At 40.2% G+C, this 17,301-nt stretch overlaps 1 protein-coding gene across 8 annotated transcripts in view; it reads left to right on the forward strand.

Moving 5' to 3' along the window:
• The window catches only part of LOC116439197 (sodium channel protein type 5 subunit alpha-like), a 217,415-nt gene extending 202,199 nt beyond the window's left edge, over positions 1-15,216 (forward strand). For all 8 annotated transcript variants that reach the window (XM_032098425.1, XM_032098416.1, XM_032098434.1 and 5 more), the window contains 5 exons: positions 5,059-5,112; positions 7,280-7,417; positions 7,882-7,986; positions 8,477-8,747; positions 10,401-15,216. In XM_032098425.1, coding sequence (XP_031954316.1) covers positions 5,059-5,112; positions 7,280-7,417; positions 7,882-7,986; positions 8,477-8,747; positions 10,401-11,635 — 1,803 coding nt within the window. In that variant the 3' untranslated portion in view covers positions 11,636-15,216. The remainder of the gene's footprint in view (positions 1-5,058; positions 5,113-7,279; positions 7,418-7,881; positions 7,987-8,476; positions 8,748-10,400) is intronic.
• Positions 15,217-17,301: the final 2,085 nt, after the last annotated feature.

The raw sequence follows: 17,301 nt of genomic DNA on the forward strand, positions 1-17,301 counted from the left end.
TATTCTGGAATAAAAAATGGTGTGCTTGGAGCTCAATTAATTTGTCACATACAGAATCCACCCTTTGCAATGCAGCAGGGTATTGCCCTGTGCTCCCTCCAAAGGGGCATGAGCCTCCCACTGGTCCCCATGGGATCTGCCAGTTCTTCTCCTTCCCAGGAAGCAAATTTGTTTTTCCCAGATCTGGTTTTCTCTGTCACAGATGCATGGAACAGCTCCATGAACCAATTTTCCTTTCTTGTAGAAATCCTTCTTCTTATGTGTGCTGTTCCTGGTACGCAAACACTTGAGTTTGAGGTCTTCTGTTCTGACCACTCTCCATTGAGTTTTGCTTTCACACCCTCTGGAAAGCAGACTGGAATGGGCACAACCACTTTTGGTTCTTTCCATAACATAAACTTGCTGAGAGCAACAGCTTTTATCTGTTGCATGTAATTATGATATTCAGCTCAGCCATCTAGGGTAGATTATTGTGCTTTGAACATCTTTAATTAGATTTTCTGTTCTATATAGTGATTTCTTTGTCTTTCATTTAAACATTCAATCTAGCTGAGCAAGAATTGCCAGGTTTAAAATACTGTGCCTTACCTGAAGTTTCTTAATTCCTCTGATTACATAAGAAATGCCTACTTTTTGGGGGAAAAACTCCGTCAGAGTAGTAGCTATGCCTTCATAATTTCTTTTATAAGACTCAAGCTCCAGCTTTTTGAAAATTTTAACTTTTCCTAAGTGGGCATTTCCTAAGGACTATCCTGAAGCAGTCTTTTCTAGTCACTTCTGTTGGGATCAGTGGTGGCAGAAGAAACATAACTGGTTGTAAGGTGGATCTCAGCACACATTTGAAGGGAACGGGCTAATACTGCTCTTTTTCAGCTGAAAATGGATTTGATGACCCTGCAGGTTTCTTTCAAACCTGTGATCCTGTATTGGGTAGGAGAGAAATAGCTTTTACGGTTCCAAAAGTACAAAAGAAGTGTTATAAACCGAGGCCTGGTCAGGCTAAACAAACTGATTTTAGCAGGAAACAAGCTCAGCTTGTATGGCACGTGGCAGCTCCTTCTTCACAGAGGAAGAGCAGGAGCCAGATTCCATTAGGGGATTGATTTTGGCTTTAATCCTTGCACCTGGAGCTCTTATGTCTGCTGCTAACCACAGGCAATAAAGTGAAAAGGTGACACACACAGAGAAGGGTCCCAAACATCTGGATCTCCTTTGCCAGGAGTGTCGATTACAGGTGCCCCTTGCCAAATATTCTCCATAAGGGGTCACATTTCATGAGCCAACCCCCATGGGAAATGCAGGGGCTCAGCTGACAGCCCAGCTCTCCTAGAGAGACAGACACCTCTATGCATCACTGTGCACAGCAGGACAAGGAGGAGACAAGCATTTGGGTTACAAGCCTCCAGGATCCAAAACAGGAGAGTTTAAGTGCGACTTGTCTTTTGACTGCTGACATTTTCAGCTGCCACAGCACAAATCTGAGTGACTCTGAAGTTCCCTTGGAATGCCTGAATGTCTGGAAATCCAAATGGAAATGTGGAAAACAAATCTGCTTGATGTTCTGTCTTCTTCAGCAGCATATTTGAAAGAAATGAAAGTTGCTACTATGAAACTTTAGGACATACTTCTATCCAGAGGCAAACTTTCTGAAAATGTAGTTGAGAACTGCGTGAAATTTGTCCCAAATATCTTCTGCTCTTTTCCTACCTTGATTGGGATCCATCGTGTTGTCCTGAAGACACCACTTTGAGTTAATGAGCCTGAGAAATTCATGTGAAGTCGTGTCAAGCTCCTCCAATAACAAACAGGCTGTCCCAAAATGGGTTACTAAAATGGAAGAGGTAACTAATATGCTCACTCTACAAGCAAGAGGAGGAAGAAAAAGATCATTCATGGGGAGGAAGAGACCTTTATTATCACAACTTTTTGAGTTGCAGGAAGGATGATTCACTTTCCTGGTGATTTAACACTCTTAAAACTCTAATCTATCAAGAAGAAGGTTTTGCTACAACCCAGTACTTTTCCTGTATTCCCAATTGGCTTAAAGTATCACATCACCTATGTTCTGTTAATCTGTATTTGAGCTGATCAAAGAAATATCTTAAATTTCCAGTAGGAGTTTTGCATTTCCCTTGCAGAATCCCTGCCTTCTACCCTGTGATCACCTCCACATATTTTTTTGCACTGTGTTTTGAAATTTCAGCCATCTACTGAAGAATATCCAGGAAACAAGTGGTCTTTCATGCAGCATCTGGCTTGTTTGGAAAAGTTCTTCTTGGACAGAATGGACTTAGATTGAATATAACCAACTTATCATTGAATATGTCCTATTAACTCTTTGTCACTTTGGGATTCTAGATAAGGAATGGTGAGATAACAGAAGCACTCCTAGACCAGCACAGCGAGCAGGAGCTGCAGAGTTAAAGCAACCCCTCATGGCAGGTTTGATGTCCTGACTGAGCCCATAAATCAGACACAAAATGGTCATGAGGCAGTGGTGTGTGTCTAAAGTTACTGAGTTACACGATCTCTTGCACTTCTGTAAACTGCAATGCCTGGTTTCACTGTCACTGTGGATGCAAAATGTGCAAAAAAATCCCTGGCTTGGCTTTCAGAAATTTCTCTCAGCAACAGTAATGCCCAAAGAAACATTTCAGCAATGTGAAGGCCAGTGTTTCAGCCACCAAAAGCAGACATTTTTATTGAACAGTTTCTTTTTCTGGGGAAAAAAAAAGAAAACAGAAAAAGAAAAAAAAAAGAAAAAGAAAAGACTAAAAGAGAAAACCTGAAAAATAACTAAACCCCAAAAGCTTACAGATTTAAAGACTTGCTTTACTTTAAGGCACTATTTGGTTTGAGGGCATCCAGTGCCACCCCACCTATCCTCCTCCCCACTAATTTGCTGCATTGCAGCTCTAACCACCAGTGAAATAACGAAATGTAATCCCATCCCAGGATGAGTTTATCAGTAGATAATCTCATCACATGACAGTTTCGGTAGAAAATGGTGTTTCTCTGGATAGCTTCCAGGCAGGATAATATCACAAACACTCCCATGAAGATTTTGTCACTTCCTTATCCAGAGTGTAAGTGGTTACTAATTCCAGATATATAATTTCTTTTCTCAGTGTTATATTTCTTTCATTCTCAGTATCTTTTACCCTCTGCATTTAAAGTGTCCAGGGAAGCTTTCCAGATGCCTCAGAGATTTTTAATTCTCTTGCTTCTGGACAACTGGGGGAAACAGAAAATCACAGCACTTCATTCTCTTAATATTTATTTTTGTCAGATCACTTCATCATCCTTTATCACTATAAACCACTGTGCCTTGCAGGAGAGTCTCTTGTGTCTGTGTTATACATTGAGGGGTAAAATAGCTGCTCAAGAGAAAAGATTTCCTCCCAAGTGGGAGAAAAATACAGGCTGAGATCATATCATTTTGTGCCACAGGGAAAGGATTTCTTGTTTCATCCTGGCCACCCTTCCTGAACAGCACTTTGAGCTGAAAGCTCTAATGGCACCAGAAAGTCTTTCATCAGATTAGAAAGCGAACAGCAAAAAAGGGAAAATATCAGAATATGTAAGGAGTATCAGCATGACAGGTTCAAATAATTATTTGTTTTAATAAAACTGCTGATTGTTCCTGTAGATGCTTTTCATGTAAAGTGGTTTTTAACACACAGCACCATGAAAGAGATTTTCCAAAGGGTTCTGATTTGGGGGAGTGGGCTAATCTCTTTCAAGCAGTAGATAAGAATAGGTAGAACCTTTCAAACACTATTTTATATATACTTCCATGAGAAATATCATTGGTCTCTTGTACATTTTCCTTTGGCTCGGTAGCATTCAGAAGGAATTGGGAAGGCAGCATTACCTCCAGGACTTAATATAATAATAAAGAGTTCTAAAACCACTGAATGTACCCACCTCAGCCCAACTGCCTGGGTTTCTCTTGGTAACCTCTGGCCAAATTCCTACTGGCATTATCTGGAATTGTATGCCTACACAATAGGGCAAAATTCAACTTAAGTGTCAGCAGGATGTAAAAAAATACTGGGTGTGGGTCCTGCATGCATACCAGTGTAAATCTGATTAAATCAATAAATCTAAAAATGCCTCATTAACTGCTCACACTGACTTAGATTCAGGATAAGTCTAAATGGGTGAGGAGTGAAATGAGAAACAACCTCAGAGAACCCATAAAAAGGCAGTGGGGCTCAGGCCAGTCAGTCCTAATGCCAGGTGTGCTTGGCATCAGGCTGTGTCTAATACGAGGCACATAATGAGACCAAGGAGTTATGGGTTTGCTACAGAAGAGTAAAAATCACTTCCATGTGTTTCTCCTAGGAGTGCTGTCACTGCCCTTTCTGCACAGAAGGTTCCAGTAAGAGACACTGACTTCTGTGGAATCCTTCCTTCTTTAAAAAATTATTTTTAAAAAAAGCAAACCACACTTGACTTCATAAAGCTTAATAAAAGAAAATCTGAACACTAAAGCAGATTGAGTTTCCAGGGCCAGGCTCACAGCAGGTGTTGATTGCCTTTGCTTCTTTCAAGTCAGCTGTGATTTATGCAACTCCCTGGGCTTTTATATTGCCCTGGTTTAGAAAAGGGCAGAACCCAAGCTTCAGCAGGATATGGATGGGATCCAGCTAACCTGGTCCAAGGCTTGTGCAGGACCACATTCTTCAATGTTATGTGCAGCCATATCTCTTCATTACTTGAAATTTTTAAGGTCAAAACATCCAGACATTTAATTGTCATGTTTTCTCTCCTTCTTAAAATCTCTTCTAAAAACCTCTCTTTTATCCCTGCAAGTGCAGAAAATCAAAAACATAAATGAGAAAATCCAGGAGAAAAGCATTCTGGAATGCATTTAAATATCTAATATCTAAATGAGCATAAACTCAAGGATCCATATTAGATTGCAAGGCAGGCAGTGTATTAATTGTGAAGCACATGCTCAACATTGCATTTCGAAATTTCATCAGAGAGATTGATATCATTTGAGGATGTACTTGTTTAATATGCTTATGTCTTATGTGGGATTTTTTTCAGGCCACATTTAAAGGCTGGATGGATATCATGTATGCAGCAGTGGATTCAAGAGAGGTAAGTCTCTGCAAGGAAATAAATAATGTCCTTTTCCATTGCCTTTTGCTGCACTGATGATGCTTAACAACAAACACAAGAAAATAAAATACATGCAGGTTGCCAGTCCCTGCCTTACTCTGGCTGGTACAGTTGCAGACCCTCATTGTAGCTGTACTGAAGCATGATGACCCTGAAATTAAAGCAGATGTAGGCTGTAGTCCTACACAATTGATTGATCTGTTCCTACTGCAAAACTCCCAGCACAGAGAGGCACCACCAGAGTGAGTCCGAGTCTACCAAAGACTTAAATTGTCCCCTCTGTTTCTTCCCCTCTCCCTGTTTATTGCCATATTTTCCAACTTCTGATGATAACATGTCTTTAAAAGTGCTGGGTTTAAATTGAATTCGCCTGTGAGACAAATATTAAACTCTCCCTACACCCTCACCTTGAGCAAGTGTCTTTTCTGCATCTAGCAGCTCCACTGAAGGTGTGTGGAGGAGCTCCTGGCAGACAAAGAGGGTAGTGTGATCTTCCAGCTCTGACTTGAGATGTGGTAGTGACTGATGACAGCTCAGTTCTTACCTGCATCCTGTTCAGCTTTCAGGTTGCCTTAAAACACAAACAAACAAAACCAGCATTTCCTTTGCTACACCATGTGTGGTTTATCTTTTTATCTAGATCTATAGTATACTTTTCATCTTTTAATTATATTAGAGGAGCAAGTTTACGCTTACTGTTAATTTTTGAGGTAGCTGTCTGGTACTAGGAATTTGACAGGCTGAAGTTAGGGCAAAAGTTGAGACCTAAGGGGAGAAATGAGGGGTGGAAAAACTTCGTGGCATCATAGGAGCAGAGGAGTCCCTTGGCATATCATAGCTCATGATGGTGATTTATACTGGTACTACATGTACAGATGTATCCTCCCTGCTTCTGAATGAAACTCATGGACTACCCATAAGAAAATATGGCATTTAGGGAATGCAAGTGTTTTATTTGGCACCAGGCACTGTGTGGGATAGCTCCCTAAGACACAGGGCCCTGATCCAAGCAAACACAAAGCTTTTTAGTTACAAAAATTATGAATATCCAATATACAAATGCATATTCATAACATTAACACCTCCCATTCTCTGCTTTGTATGGAAATGAGCTTAAATGTCATTAAGCATGTGTAGTGTGTGTCCTGAATGGAGTCGGTGGTCTCGAATTGGGTCAGTGGTCCCAAAAAAGATGAAGGAACTCATCTTCCTCATTTTGACCTTTTTGCTTCTCTGAACTTTAACAATCCTAATTACTTTAGTGAGCTGTAAGTTTCTTCTTGCGTGACTTTTGGAGGGGTTCCCACCAAGGGAGGAAATTGGTAATTGTCCTTGTTCCCTACACCAACTTATCAATGTTTCTATTCCTCATTCTAAGCACAGCTAAGCAAACATGCAAATGACAGATCATCAGTTATTTGGCAATCAGTTACTAACATCTTAAAACCCATTTCAGGTCTAGCTCTCCTAACTATTTTAATTAACTCTAGCTGGGCCCAAATTCCTTCCTATTCTAACTAACTTCAACACAGCTGGCCTATAACTAAAATCTTTATGTTTCTTCTAAATCTATGTTTCACAAGTTTCTGGCACCTTGTTTAAATATGGAGATGATGGGGCAAATCTGAGCACTGTTGCCAAACATGGCAGAGGTGACTTCAGGTTATCAGACTGTGTTGTTCAGTTGTACAGCAAGAGACCTTATTCCATCCCACCCATCATTTAAAAAAAAATTGTACTTATAATAAAACAGAAATATGATTGCAGTATAATTGAGTCCTACTGAAAAACATTGTATTTTTAAGTACCATTAGTTCATATAGGCATTAGGATAGTCAGAAAATTGATTATTTTCCCCTTCTGGATTCAGACTGAGAACATTTTGCAGGATTTATTCTGGAGTTGCACTTTCTGGAGCAGTGTGATCTCTGTGGGAGTGAATGTTGCTGAAATGACCGTGGCATTGCAGATGCCAGTAGTAAACTTTAAGAGACTGAGGAGAGCTGACTGTGCTCACGGGAGTTGCAGTATTTTTCTCATGTTTCATGAATTTTATTTCCAATGGACAGCTTTGTTTCAACTGCATCAATATTTTGATGTGTGCAGAGGTGGTGTCATTTTCACATTTTCCCTTTTCCTTTTGCAGTACGAGGAGCAGCCTCAATGGGAAAGTAATTTATACATGTATCTTTACTTTGTGATTTTCATCATCTTCGGGTCTTTCTTCACATTGAACCTCTTCATCGGTGTCATCATTGACAATTTTAACCAACAAAAGAAAAAGATAAGTAGTTCATATGCTACACATAGTCTTGTGATTGCTGCAGGGACCAAGCTAAGGAACAGATTTATCAGAAATGGCTTTGTCACAGTAGCCTTGAGATCAGCAGTGGCAGAGCAGCTGCAGAAAGCACCTTGTAGGACTTTTACAAAGGCACAGCTGTAGCAGTCACTGGTGTCCCTAGAGTTTGAGCATCCGGAAAATATAGGATGGGGGGCTCTATTCCCCACAGAATGCAGCAAAGCAGCTCCAGGCAGAGGGGATGTCTAACACAAAATTGGACACAGGGGCACAGACTGGCCCGGTGTCCTCTGTGAACAAACATCACTGTCCCTCTGAGCAGTCCAACCTGATGAAAGCTACATTAAAAGGGAAATGAAATAGAAGAGGATTCCGCCTTGAACTTTGGAGGGGGGCAGAGAGGAGCTCTCTTCATCAAAAGTAATAGTGTTGTTCTCAACCTTTACTTAGGTGGCCAGGACATCTTTATGACAGAAGAACAAAAAAAGTATTATAATGCAATGAAAAAGCTGGGATCTAAGAAACCTCAAAAGCCAATCCCAAGGCCGCTGGTAAGAACAACATCATTCAGTTGAACTTTGTGTAACAGCTGAATGTTTATTTACTAGAATGAGCACCCTTCAACTCTCCAGTGTAGGAAGGTTTATTGCTCTCAGATGAAAGGCATTTAGTAATTACATGTTTTGATTTTGGACAATATTTGCAAATCCAGTGACCTGTGGTACAAAATTCCCACTGTTCTGCAGCATTGACTAACATTGCAATTTACATGTGCCATTTACATATGCCAGTGGCCACCTGCTTGCACTGAATAAATTCATGGCCAGTGTCTTGTTTACAGTAGTTTCAAAAAGCATTAGGAGCAAATGGGTTTGAAAGCTCCATCAAAAAAGCATTCATCATCACCCTTAAGTTTATGAAGTTCCAGTCAGATGCAGTATATTGTCTGTTTTCCTCTAATTTTTGATCAATCAGGAGACAATTAAATCATCATTTTTACATGGCTCAAATTTCCTAACTAAACCTTATCCCTTCCCCCAGAACAAATACCAAGGTTTTATTTTTGATGTCGTCTCAAAACAAGCCTTCGATGTCTCCATCATGATCCTCATCTGCCTTAACATGGTTACCATGATGGTGGAAACGGATGACCAGAGTCAAGAAAAAGTGAACATCCTCCATAAAATCAACATGCTTTTTGTTGCCATCTTCACTGGGGAGTGCATCTTCAAAATGCTGGCTCTGCGACACTACTACTTCACCAACGGCTGGAACATATTTGACTTTGTGGTTGTGATTCTGTCCATCGTAGGTAGGTGACCCTGGATTTTCACCCAGACTCCAATGTTAGAAACGCATAAAATTGACAGCCTTAAAGGGTTTGTGCAATAATACACACTTTCAATTCAGAGAATTAAATCCTAAACACAATTTTAATATGTAATTATAATCTAACATACCACTGCCTAACAATAACTGATCAGCAAAATTAGGAGGTTTATCAAACCATACACTTAATGGTTCATGGTGATGAAACACGAACTGGCCACAGTATACAGTTAACACCAGTTCTAACAGCCAGTGACAGAGAAGTAAAAAAGCCACCTGAAAAGTGCACATGTGGATTGCTATTGCTTTGCTATTTGCTTTTTATTACAGAAGTTTGAAATAGTCCTTCAGAGCAGGTTTGGGCAATGCAGTGAGTTTGACTTTTCTCAGCCCTGTTGTCACTAGAGCTCCACATCTTCATATATCCAAGGGATGAAACTGAAAGACACAGTTTTATTGTCAGGTTGTGCCATTTGCTCTTCTGCAGCCCCAAACAGAGATGTATATTAGATGATAAAGAAGTGCAGGTCAAATGAATCTGAAATCCTGCCAAAAGAGTTTTCATTAAAGATGTAACTAAAGGAGCAACTGGAAGATGCTCAACTGATCCAGTGAGCAACAGGAGCTCAGAAATTCAACTCTTGCAAAAAAACTTTCCATTTTGAGGGAGGGGATAGGTGAACGAGGAAGTGTCGTGTTGGGTGAACAGAGATGTCTCATTGCCTGATGCTCCTGCTGCTCTGAACACCCTGAGTGGACTGGGGAACCTGCAAGATCCTAATGCAGATCTCTGGTGCTCAGAGACCCACCTGTGCTTTGGGGGCATTGAACAGCCTGGATTTCACAGGTTTGGGTCACCCAGGGAACATCACTGCCACACAGCTGTCACCGGATCCTTGAGGTCGGATGCTCTGGATGTGCCCATAGCAGGCACTTAACCAGAGCTGTCATGTTGCTCACAATGCTGGCCTGTGATCAGCCAGGTTGTTTCAGTGTCAGAGGCCTTGGGCCATCCCAGAGAGACCTTTTCCTGTAGGAGACAGGAGCTCAGCACAGCTCAATGCAGACAGACTTTCTGGACCAAGTGCTGTGCTCCTGCAGGAAGAGTTTAGTACAGGGGTGCAAGCTCGGTTCCTTGGTAGTACAGCCTTAGCCCTTAGTTCCTTCCCAGCCCATCAGGGAAACTGGAAAAATTGGAGAGCAAACAACCAACGAAGTGGATACAGAGCAGAAACCTGTGCTGTTCTGGTGGTAGCGTAAAAAAACCAGGCCCAGCACACCAGCATTTTACAGACAAAAGTATTGACATATCAGACAAATCTGCACTCAAATTTCTCAGGTGGGTGTTGGGCAAAGCTGCAGTCATCTGTGTCTTGAGCTGATCTTGGTTTCCATTACCAACAGAAAATCTTTCCTTTAATAAAACTGCCACTACCATTCTTTGCTTATTGCCTCACAACTTTTTATGGATTAAATGGGCATGAAAAGACCGACAATGCCTTTCCTTTTATTGTGGGCCTTCCAATCTGGGCAAATTTCCACTTATTTTCTCAATAATCCTGACTGATTGCTTTAAAGGAAAGCCTGGGATTATTTCCCATGCACTAACTCACTGTTTGTCTCTTTTCTTTCCAAGGCACTGTACTTTCTGACATCATCCAGAAATATTTCTTCTCTCCCACACTCTTCAGAGTCATTCGTTTGGCTCGGATTGGCCGGATCCTGAGACTCATCCGGGGAGCCAAAGGAATTCGAACTCTCCTGTTTGCCTTAATGATGTCCCTACCTGCTCTGTTCAACATTGGCCTCTTGCTGTTTCTGGTCATGTTCATTTATGCCATTTTTGGCATGGCTAACTTTGCCTATGTGAAGATGGAAGGTGGCATTGACGATATGTTCAACTTCCAAACCTTTGCTAACAGCATGCTCTGTCTCTTCCAAATCACCACATCAGCTGGCTGGGATGGTCTTCTCAACCCTATTTTAAACACCGGACCACCGTATTGCGACCCAAACCTTCCCAATGCAAATGGTTCAAAGGGAGACTGCGGGAGCCCTGCCGTAGGCATTTTATTCTTTGTTACATATATCATTATATCATTTCTCATTGTTGTAAACATGTATATAGCCATTATTTTAGAGAACTTCAGTGTAGCCACTGAGGAAAGTACAGAGCCTCTAAGCGAGGATGATTTTGATATGTTCTATGAAATCTGGGAGAAGTTTGACCCCGAAGCCACTCAGTTTATTGAGTATTCTGCACTTTCAGACTTTGCAGATGCGCTGTCAGAACCTTTGCGCATAGCGAAACCAAACAAAATCAAACTCATAGCGATGGACCTGCCCATGGTCAGCGGAGACAGGATCCATTGCTTGGATATTTTGTTTGCTTTTACAAAAAGGGTGCTAGGAGAATCCGGAGAGATGGATGCCCTTAAAATACAGATGGAAGAAAAGTTCATGGCGGCAAATCCGTCTAAGATCTCTTACGAGCCGATTACAACGACTCTGAGACGGAAGCAAGAAGAGGTCTCCGCCATCGTCATCCAGAGGGCCTACAGGAGACATTTGTTCCGGCGCTCCATGAAGCAGGCATCCTACTTGTACCGGCACAGAACTTTGGAAAGCAGCATCCTGGAGGACGATGCGCCCGAGAAGGAGGGTCTCATTGCGTTCATGATGAACGAAAACTACGGCAGGCCAATAGACAAGTCAGAAACTCTGTCCTCCACCTCTTTCCCTCCATCCTATGACAGCGTCACCAGGGGCACGAGTGAAAACCTCCAGCTGAAGATAACGGACCTGAGCAAAAGCGATGAGGCTATAGATTGTCTTCTCTCACCCGACAAGGATAAAGAATCAATTGTTTAAATGTTTGTTTAGAATGCTTTAAAACATTGTTTACAGAATGTAATGCTGTAACTACACAACGATTGAAGCAGCCTTCTTATTAAAAATTAGTTGCAAAAGAAACAATGGAGTTTTTACCCTTAAAATACAGGAGTCTAATAAGTCATATAACCTTTGACCCTGCTCTTTTTGACTTGGCTCAATATTTATATTTATATATGCACAGGAAGATTCTCTGCAGGGTCATAGCTGTTATATCAACGATGTGAATAAGAATAGGCTAGACTGTAAAACAGTAAACACAGTGTATATCTATCCACAGATAAAGCCTGGCTGTATACATTCATTTAAGGTCTTACTCATATTAGTGTGTTTACTTATGGCGATGTACGACCTTGCATTCTAAAAAGTAAAAAAAAATCACAGCTGCTGTAGCAAAATGTAACACTTACTGTATATGTTGTGAATGGTCTTTCATAAATTTATTATATTTGATATTTTTTTACTTAAAAAAAAAGTCTCTTTTTCCATGGAGATTAATGATCCTTACACTCTTCATGATGAACTCTGAGTCAAGGTAATAGGAACTTGCGGGATCCCCATGGCTTGAAGAGGAAAGTTGTTGCAAATTGAAGTATCAAATTAGCAACATTTAAACTGTTGATTACACTAAGCCCTCCCTCTTGGGACTTGCAACTGCACATCAGCAGAAACACACACACAAAAAAAAAGCCAGAGAAACAAATGATGTAGAAATAATGAGAGAAATGGCTTGTTCTATCCTTCAGGAAACTAGACTTCAATGGATTCTGTTTGTAAAACTGTTAATAAAAGCACTAATTTTTTAGTATGTTTCAAGAATCTGCTTTGAAATCCACAATCAAGCTCGCCATAGAAGTAGCGCATCACGTTTGTGTGTAGTGATCCAAAGCACCATCTAGGCTGGCAAAGTTTCTGTTATGGTAGTGGGATAGATCACATTTTCCCCAGGAACACTGAGCTAAGCAGCCTTATTTGGAACTCTGTGCATCAATATTACTCAAAAAAAATTACTACTAATACTACTAATAGTAATAAATCAAGGCAAACTGGGCCATGCGGAACGGCTGAGACAGTGTGATCAAGAAGGTGGGAGGGGAATTGCCTCTGGATCTGTACATAAATTTTGACGGTTTGAATCCTTTTTACTGAAGGTCCATCTTTCATTTTCTCGGATGGTACAGTTAGGTTTCTGGGGAAGGACAAGAAATACAGGAACCAATAAAAAAATTTACTAGATAATAGCTATATCCTCATTCCTGTAGGCAAAGTAATATTTACAGTTGATGTGTCCTTCAGCTTCAGGCCAAAGAAGTGACAGTGGGGTGAAAGGTGGATGTGTGGCTGTAGAAAGGTATTAGAGGTTTTTACGTGCTAACATAGATTATTATTTATTATCCTTCAGCCTCGATAGAATGTGAGAAATTCTTTATGGAATATAGAGACATGTCCATCATTACAGACAAGTTCTTTCTTTTTCACCTTCAGACTGATTGTACTTGGGTTTGGTTGGACTTCATGGAAAATCTTGAGATTTCTGTAATGAGCCATTGCACTTTAAGGAAGAGTAGTTGTGCTTTTTCACCTTGGAGAAGCAAAGATATCAAGAATGTATTTAAGGTGTATTGTCATTAACATTTAGTTACATCCCAGGTTGTAAAGGAGTCAAAAAGCCACACGGGGTTAGCAACAAGAATTAAAACAACATGTTACAGTCAAGTTTATCTATGGCCATTGTTATCTGTCCTCTAAACAAGTCAGAATATGTACGACAACACGTCAAAAGGATGACAATGTATCTGTGTAAATATGGGCTAATATATTCTCTCCATTCATTGAGAGGTGTCTCAGGCATTCACTTGAGAGTGGTCTATTGGTTACTTCAGAGGATTTGCCATCAGGATTCCTGGGGTCTATTCCTGATTCTTACTACATGATTTTTAGGCAAATAATTTAACCTGTCTGTGCCTCAGTTTACCCATCTGTAAAATGGGAATAATAATACTTACCTACCTCACAGGGGTGTTGTAAGACTTTCTGATTGCGAAGTGCTATAAGGGAATGAACCATACTCTATAAGTATTATTATAATCATGCTCTCTTGCCCTTTTAACCTCATGTCTATGGTGTATAACATAGGGCTGTTCCTCTGGGCATTTTGTTGCCTTTAAATCTTGTATGTAATTAGATTCTAACTTAAGGGGACTACTCGTCGTTCCTTGAAGTGAAATCACTCTTTATTCTTTCCCCCCTCCCCACCCCTCACCTCCCCCAAAAAAACCAGAATTGCTCAAGGCTTCTCAAATTAGAGAAACTTTATACAGATTCCCTGTGTATTTATGCTGTAATGTTATTCTGACTGTACATATCACCCAGAAAGAGTATGCGATTTTTATATTTATATGCATATATATATACACACACATACGTATATCTATACATATATATGTATCTTGTGAGTTTATAGAGTGGCTGACACTCAGAGGACACGACTTACTGATTAAAATGTTTTCTCCTCAATGGGATTTATCGATCATTAGCAACAAGCTGCTGCCTATAATGAAACTGTTTAATTAGAAAATAGTACATCCATTACTTGCTGAACAAGCATTTATTGGCTGACAACTAGCAAAATTATTTTCCTTTCAAAGATTTAGAATGAAAAAAAGAAAGAGGGAAAAATACTAAGGAAAAGGAGCATTTCTCATGTGTTTTCTTTTCATGTACTATGTAAACTCTTTGAAACCCAAGGAAAACACCAGCCTGCACTCAGAAGTGAGTTGTTGGCTATGCTGTTTTAACAATATTTTAATTATTTGCAATTTACATTAGAAAATATTCAACTGCTCTTCTTATTAAGAGTCAGGCCCAGTAACAAATGGAATGTAAAGAGACAATTAGCTGGTCATTGATTTTAGTAGAGAAGATCCCTTCTTTGGTCATTTCACCCTTGAATTGAACATTTTAGTGTCATTGCTGTGAGACCCTATAGTACTGATGCCATTACAAATGGTTCTTTTACCCAAAACCTCTAAAAATAAAAAAAAAGTAATGCAAAAAATCTGAAAGAGGGTCTTAACTCTAGATGTTTACAGTGCAACTTTCTAAAATTGAATTGTAAATTACTTTCAGAAACCTTTGTAACTGGAAGGTTGGTTTTCTATTGGGTTTTCTATTGTTCTGTGGCGCGTTTCTTTAGGGATGAAGAGGGAATGGTGTCTTTCTATGGTATGAAGAACTCCCCTCAAAAATGTCAAATAACCTCACTTGTAGATTTTTGTTACTGGAGATGCCGATCTGAATCGAGCCATGATACAACCTCCCAGTGCAGTGATTTAGTTTAAGACACTAACTCAATAGCTGGCCCACACTGTCTATGAGCATGGTGAGTGCTACCATTTTTTCTGTTGATTTGTTCAATAAAGTCTACCACATGAATCACTCAAGCTACAAAAAGAGCAAGGAAAATATCAGCCAATATCATAGGACATATTAAGCTGTTTGTACCTGGAAAAATTCAAGTTTATTATGTTTCTTTATTAAATAAATAAGGATAACAAATATTTCCTCTGCCTTTTTTTTTTTTTTTTTTTTGGGTTATGTTATCAACATTTTTGTTATTATTTCTCTGACTCTTTTTCTACATATTTGTTTGGGAAATGCATGGTGACTTTTGCTAGGAGGCTTGTTGATGAGAACCCCTCCAGTTCATCTTACATTGGAAGGCAGCCTACAGAGCATTAAAGGCTTCATCCAAAGCTTGTTGAAATCAGTGGAGAATTCCTGGCTGCATCAGATGAATTTGAAGCAGATTTGAAAGTCTCTTCAAACAGAATCATTTATAGGATGAACCCAACACTGATACTTCAACCCATCCTGCCCAGTAGAATTAGCTGAAGGAGGAAAGCTAATTTGAACTGCAATGAAACAATTCAGTCAGACCTTTGAATTAGTTCAATAAAATCAGTTTATAATTATGTTTTATATTAACCTGGGGCAGTCTGACTTGTGGAGACTTTTTTTTTAATAAGCAGTTGCTAAAATGTGTCATATAATAATTTGACTTCTGAATCAGTGTGTATAGAATGAATCTGTCTGAAATTCAGGAAGATATTTTTGGTTAGAAGGAGCAGTTTGCTGAAATGAGAATTCTCTGTAGGGACATGTCAGGTTACTTAAGGAAATTCCTGGTTAGAATTTGTGGTCAAAATTCCCATGTGAAGGAAGTTCAGTGTCATGATCCCCACTGTGAAGATTTTCACATCTAGATTTTTACCAGAATTGCCTAACTTCTATAGATGTGTTCCCATCACTGTACTAGGGGCTGCTTTGGGTAACAGGACTCTCTTTATTTTCATGCAGATCTTGGGAAAGTTTCTAAAGGCTTTCTCTAATTTTCAGGATTAAATTTTTAAAAAAACCAAAATTTGCCAATTAGATTTCTTGTTTTTCAGCCCTAGCAAGGAATCTGGAGGACTGGCTCCTCAGAAAATGTGGATTTTTTTATAAATCATGGAATTATTTGTGTTGGAATGAGTCTGAAAGATCATCTAGTTCCAAATCCCCCCTGCCATGGGCAGGGAGACCTTCCAGTGGACCAGATTGCTCCAAGCTCTATCCAACCCCGTCTTGAACACTTCCAGGATAGGGCAGCAGTAACTTCTCTGGGAAACCTGTTCCAGTGTCTCACCACCCTCACAATGAGTAATTTCTTCCTAATATCCAATCTACCCTCTTTTAACTTAACTAAGTTAATAAGTAAAATTAAGTTGATTTTACAAAGCAGCAGATCTATTAAATCAAGCCTAGGTGCAATCCATGAGTTTGGAGTCAGGGCCCTCAATTTCTAGATTCATTTTAAGATTTTTTTTCTTTAATGGTTTCTGCTCCTTTTTGCTTTTGATGTAAATTGTCTTGTTAAATACCAAGATCACTTTGGAAAAAAATCATCATTATGAGAGAGAGTTAACAGCAGCACGGGCAGCCCAGTCAGTTTTCTTAGGAAAAGTCACATATTAGTAATTTATTTGAAATTGAAAGAGAATTTTTATAGTCAGAAAACATCGCTGCAGGAAGGGGAGAAATAAAGAATAAATGCTTTGCAGTGCAAAGCCTCTGCTGGGCTCTAAAGGACGCCCATGTAGGATGGCAGTGTCGTGTTTCTGGCACCAGGAATGCATTTTCCTGCTGTGTGCCAGGGGTGTGGAGACTGGAGCAGAACTGGATTTATAGCTGGAGAAAGCAGATGGGAGCACAGCACACGGAGACAAAGCGCCGGACGCCTGCGGAGCGGCTGCTCCTTCCTGTCAATTCTCCCGGCGAGCTGTGAAAGAACGTCCATGCCGGGCGAAGAACAAACATGGAAATCCTTCTGAGTGTTTACATATTGCAAAGAAATAGCAGCCGTGTCAAAGGGAAAGCATGTGAAAGCAAATAGTCCTCGGGGAATAGCTATTGGCAGCCAGCGAAAAAAATGCTTCGGAGTCAAACGTCACCGATAACCCCACGAGGGCTGGAGGTGTTGGGCTGCGGCGCGGGCATGGGTTTGTCAGCACCTCCGCCTGAGCTATTTTAGCCAGCTGACAAACAGGGCTTTAGGCAGCTCCTGGCCCACGTGCTTTTGCCATGGCAAAGTTTCTGAGACTGCT

Source organism: Corvus moneduloides, chromosome 1 (assembly GCF_009650955.1).
Source record: "Corvus moneduloides isolate bCorMon1 chromosome 1, bCorMon1.pri, whole genome shotgun sequence".
In the NCBI taxonomy this organism is placed as follows: Eukaryota; Metazoa; Chordata; class Aves; order Passeriformes; family Corvidae; genus Corvus; species Corvus moneduloides.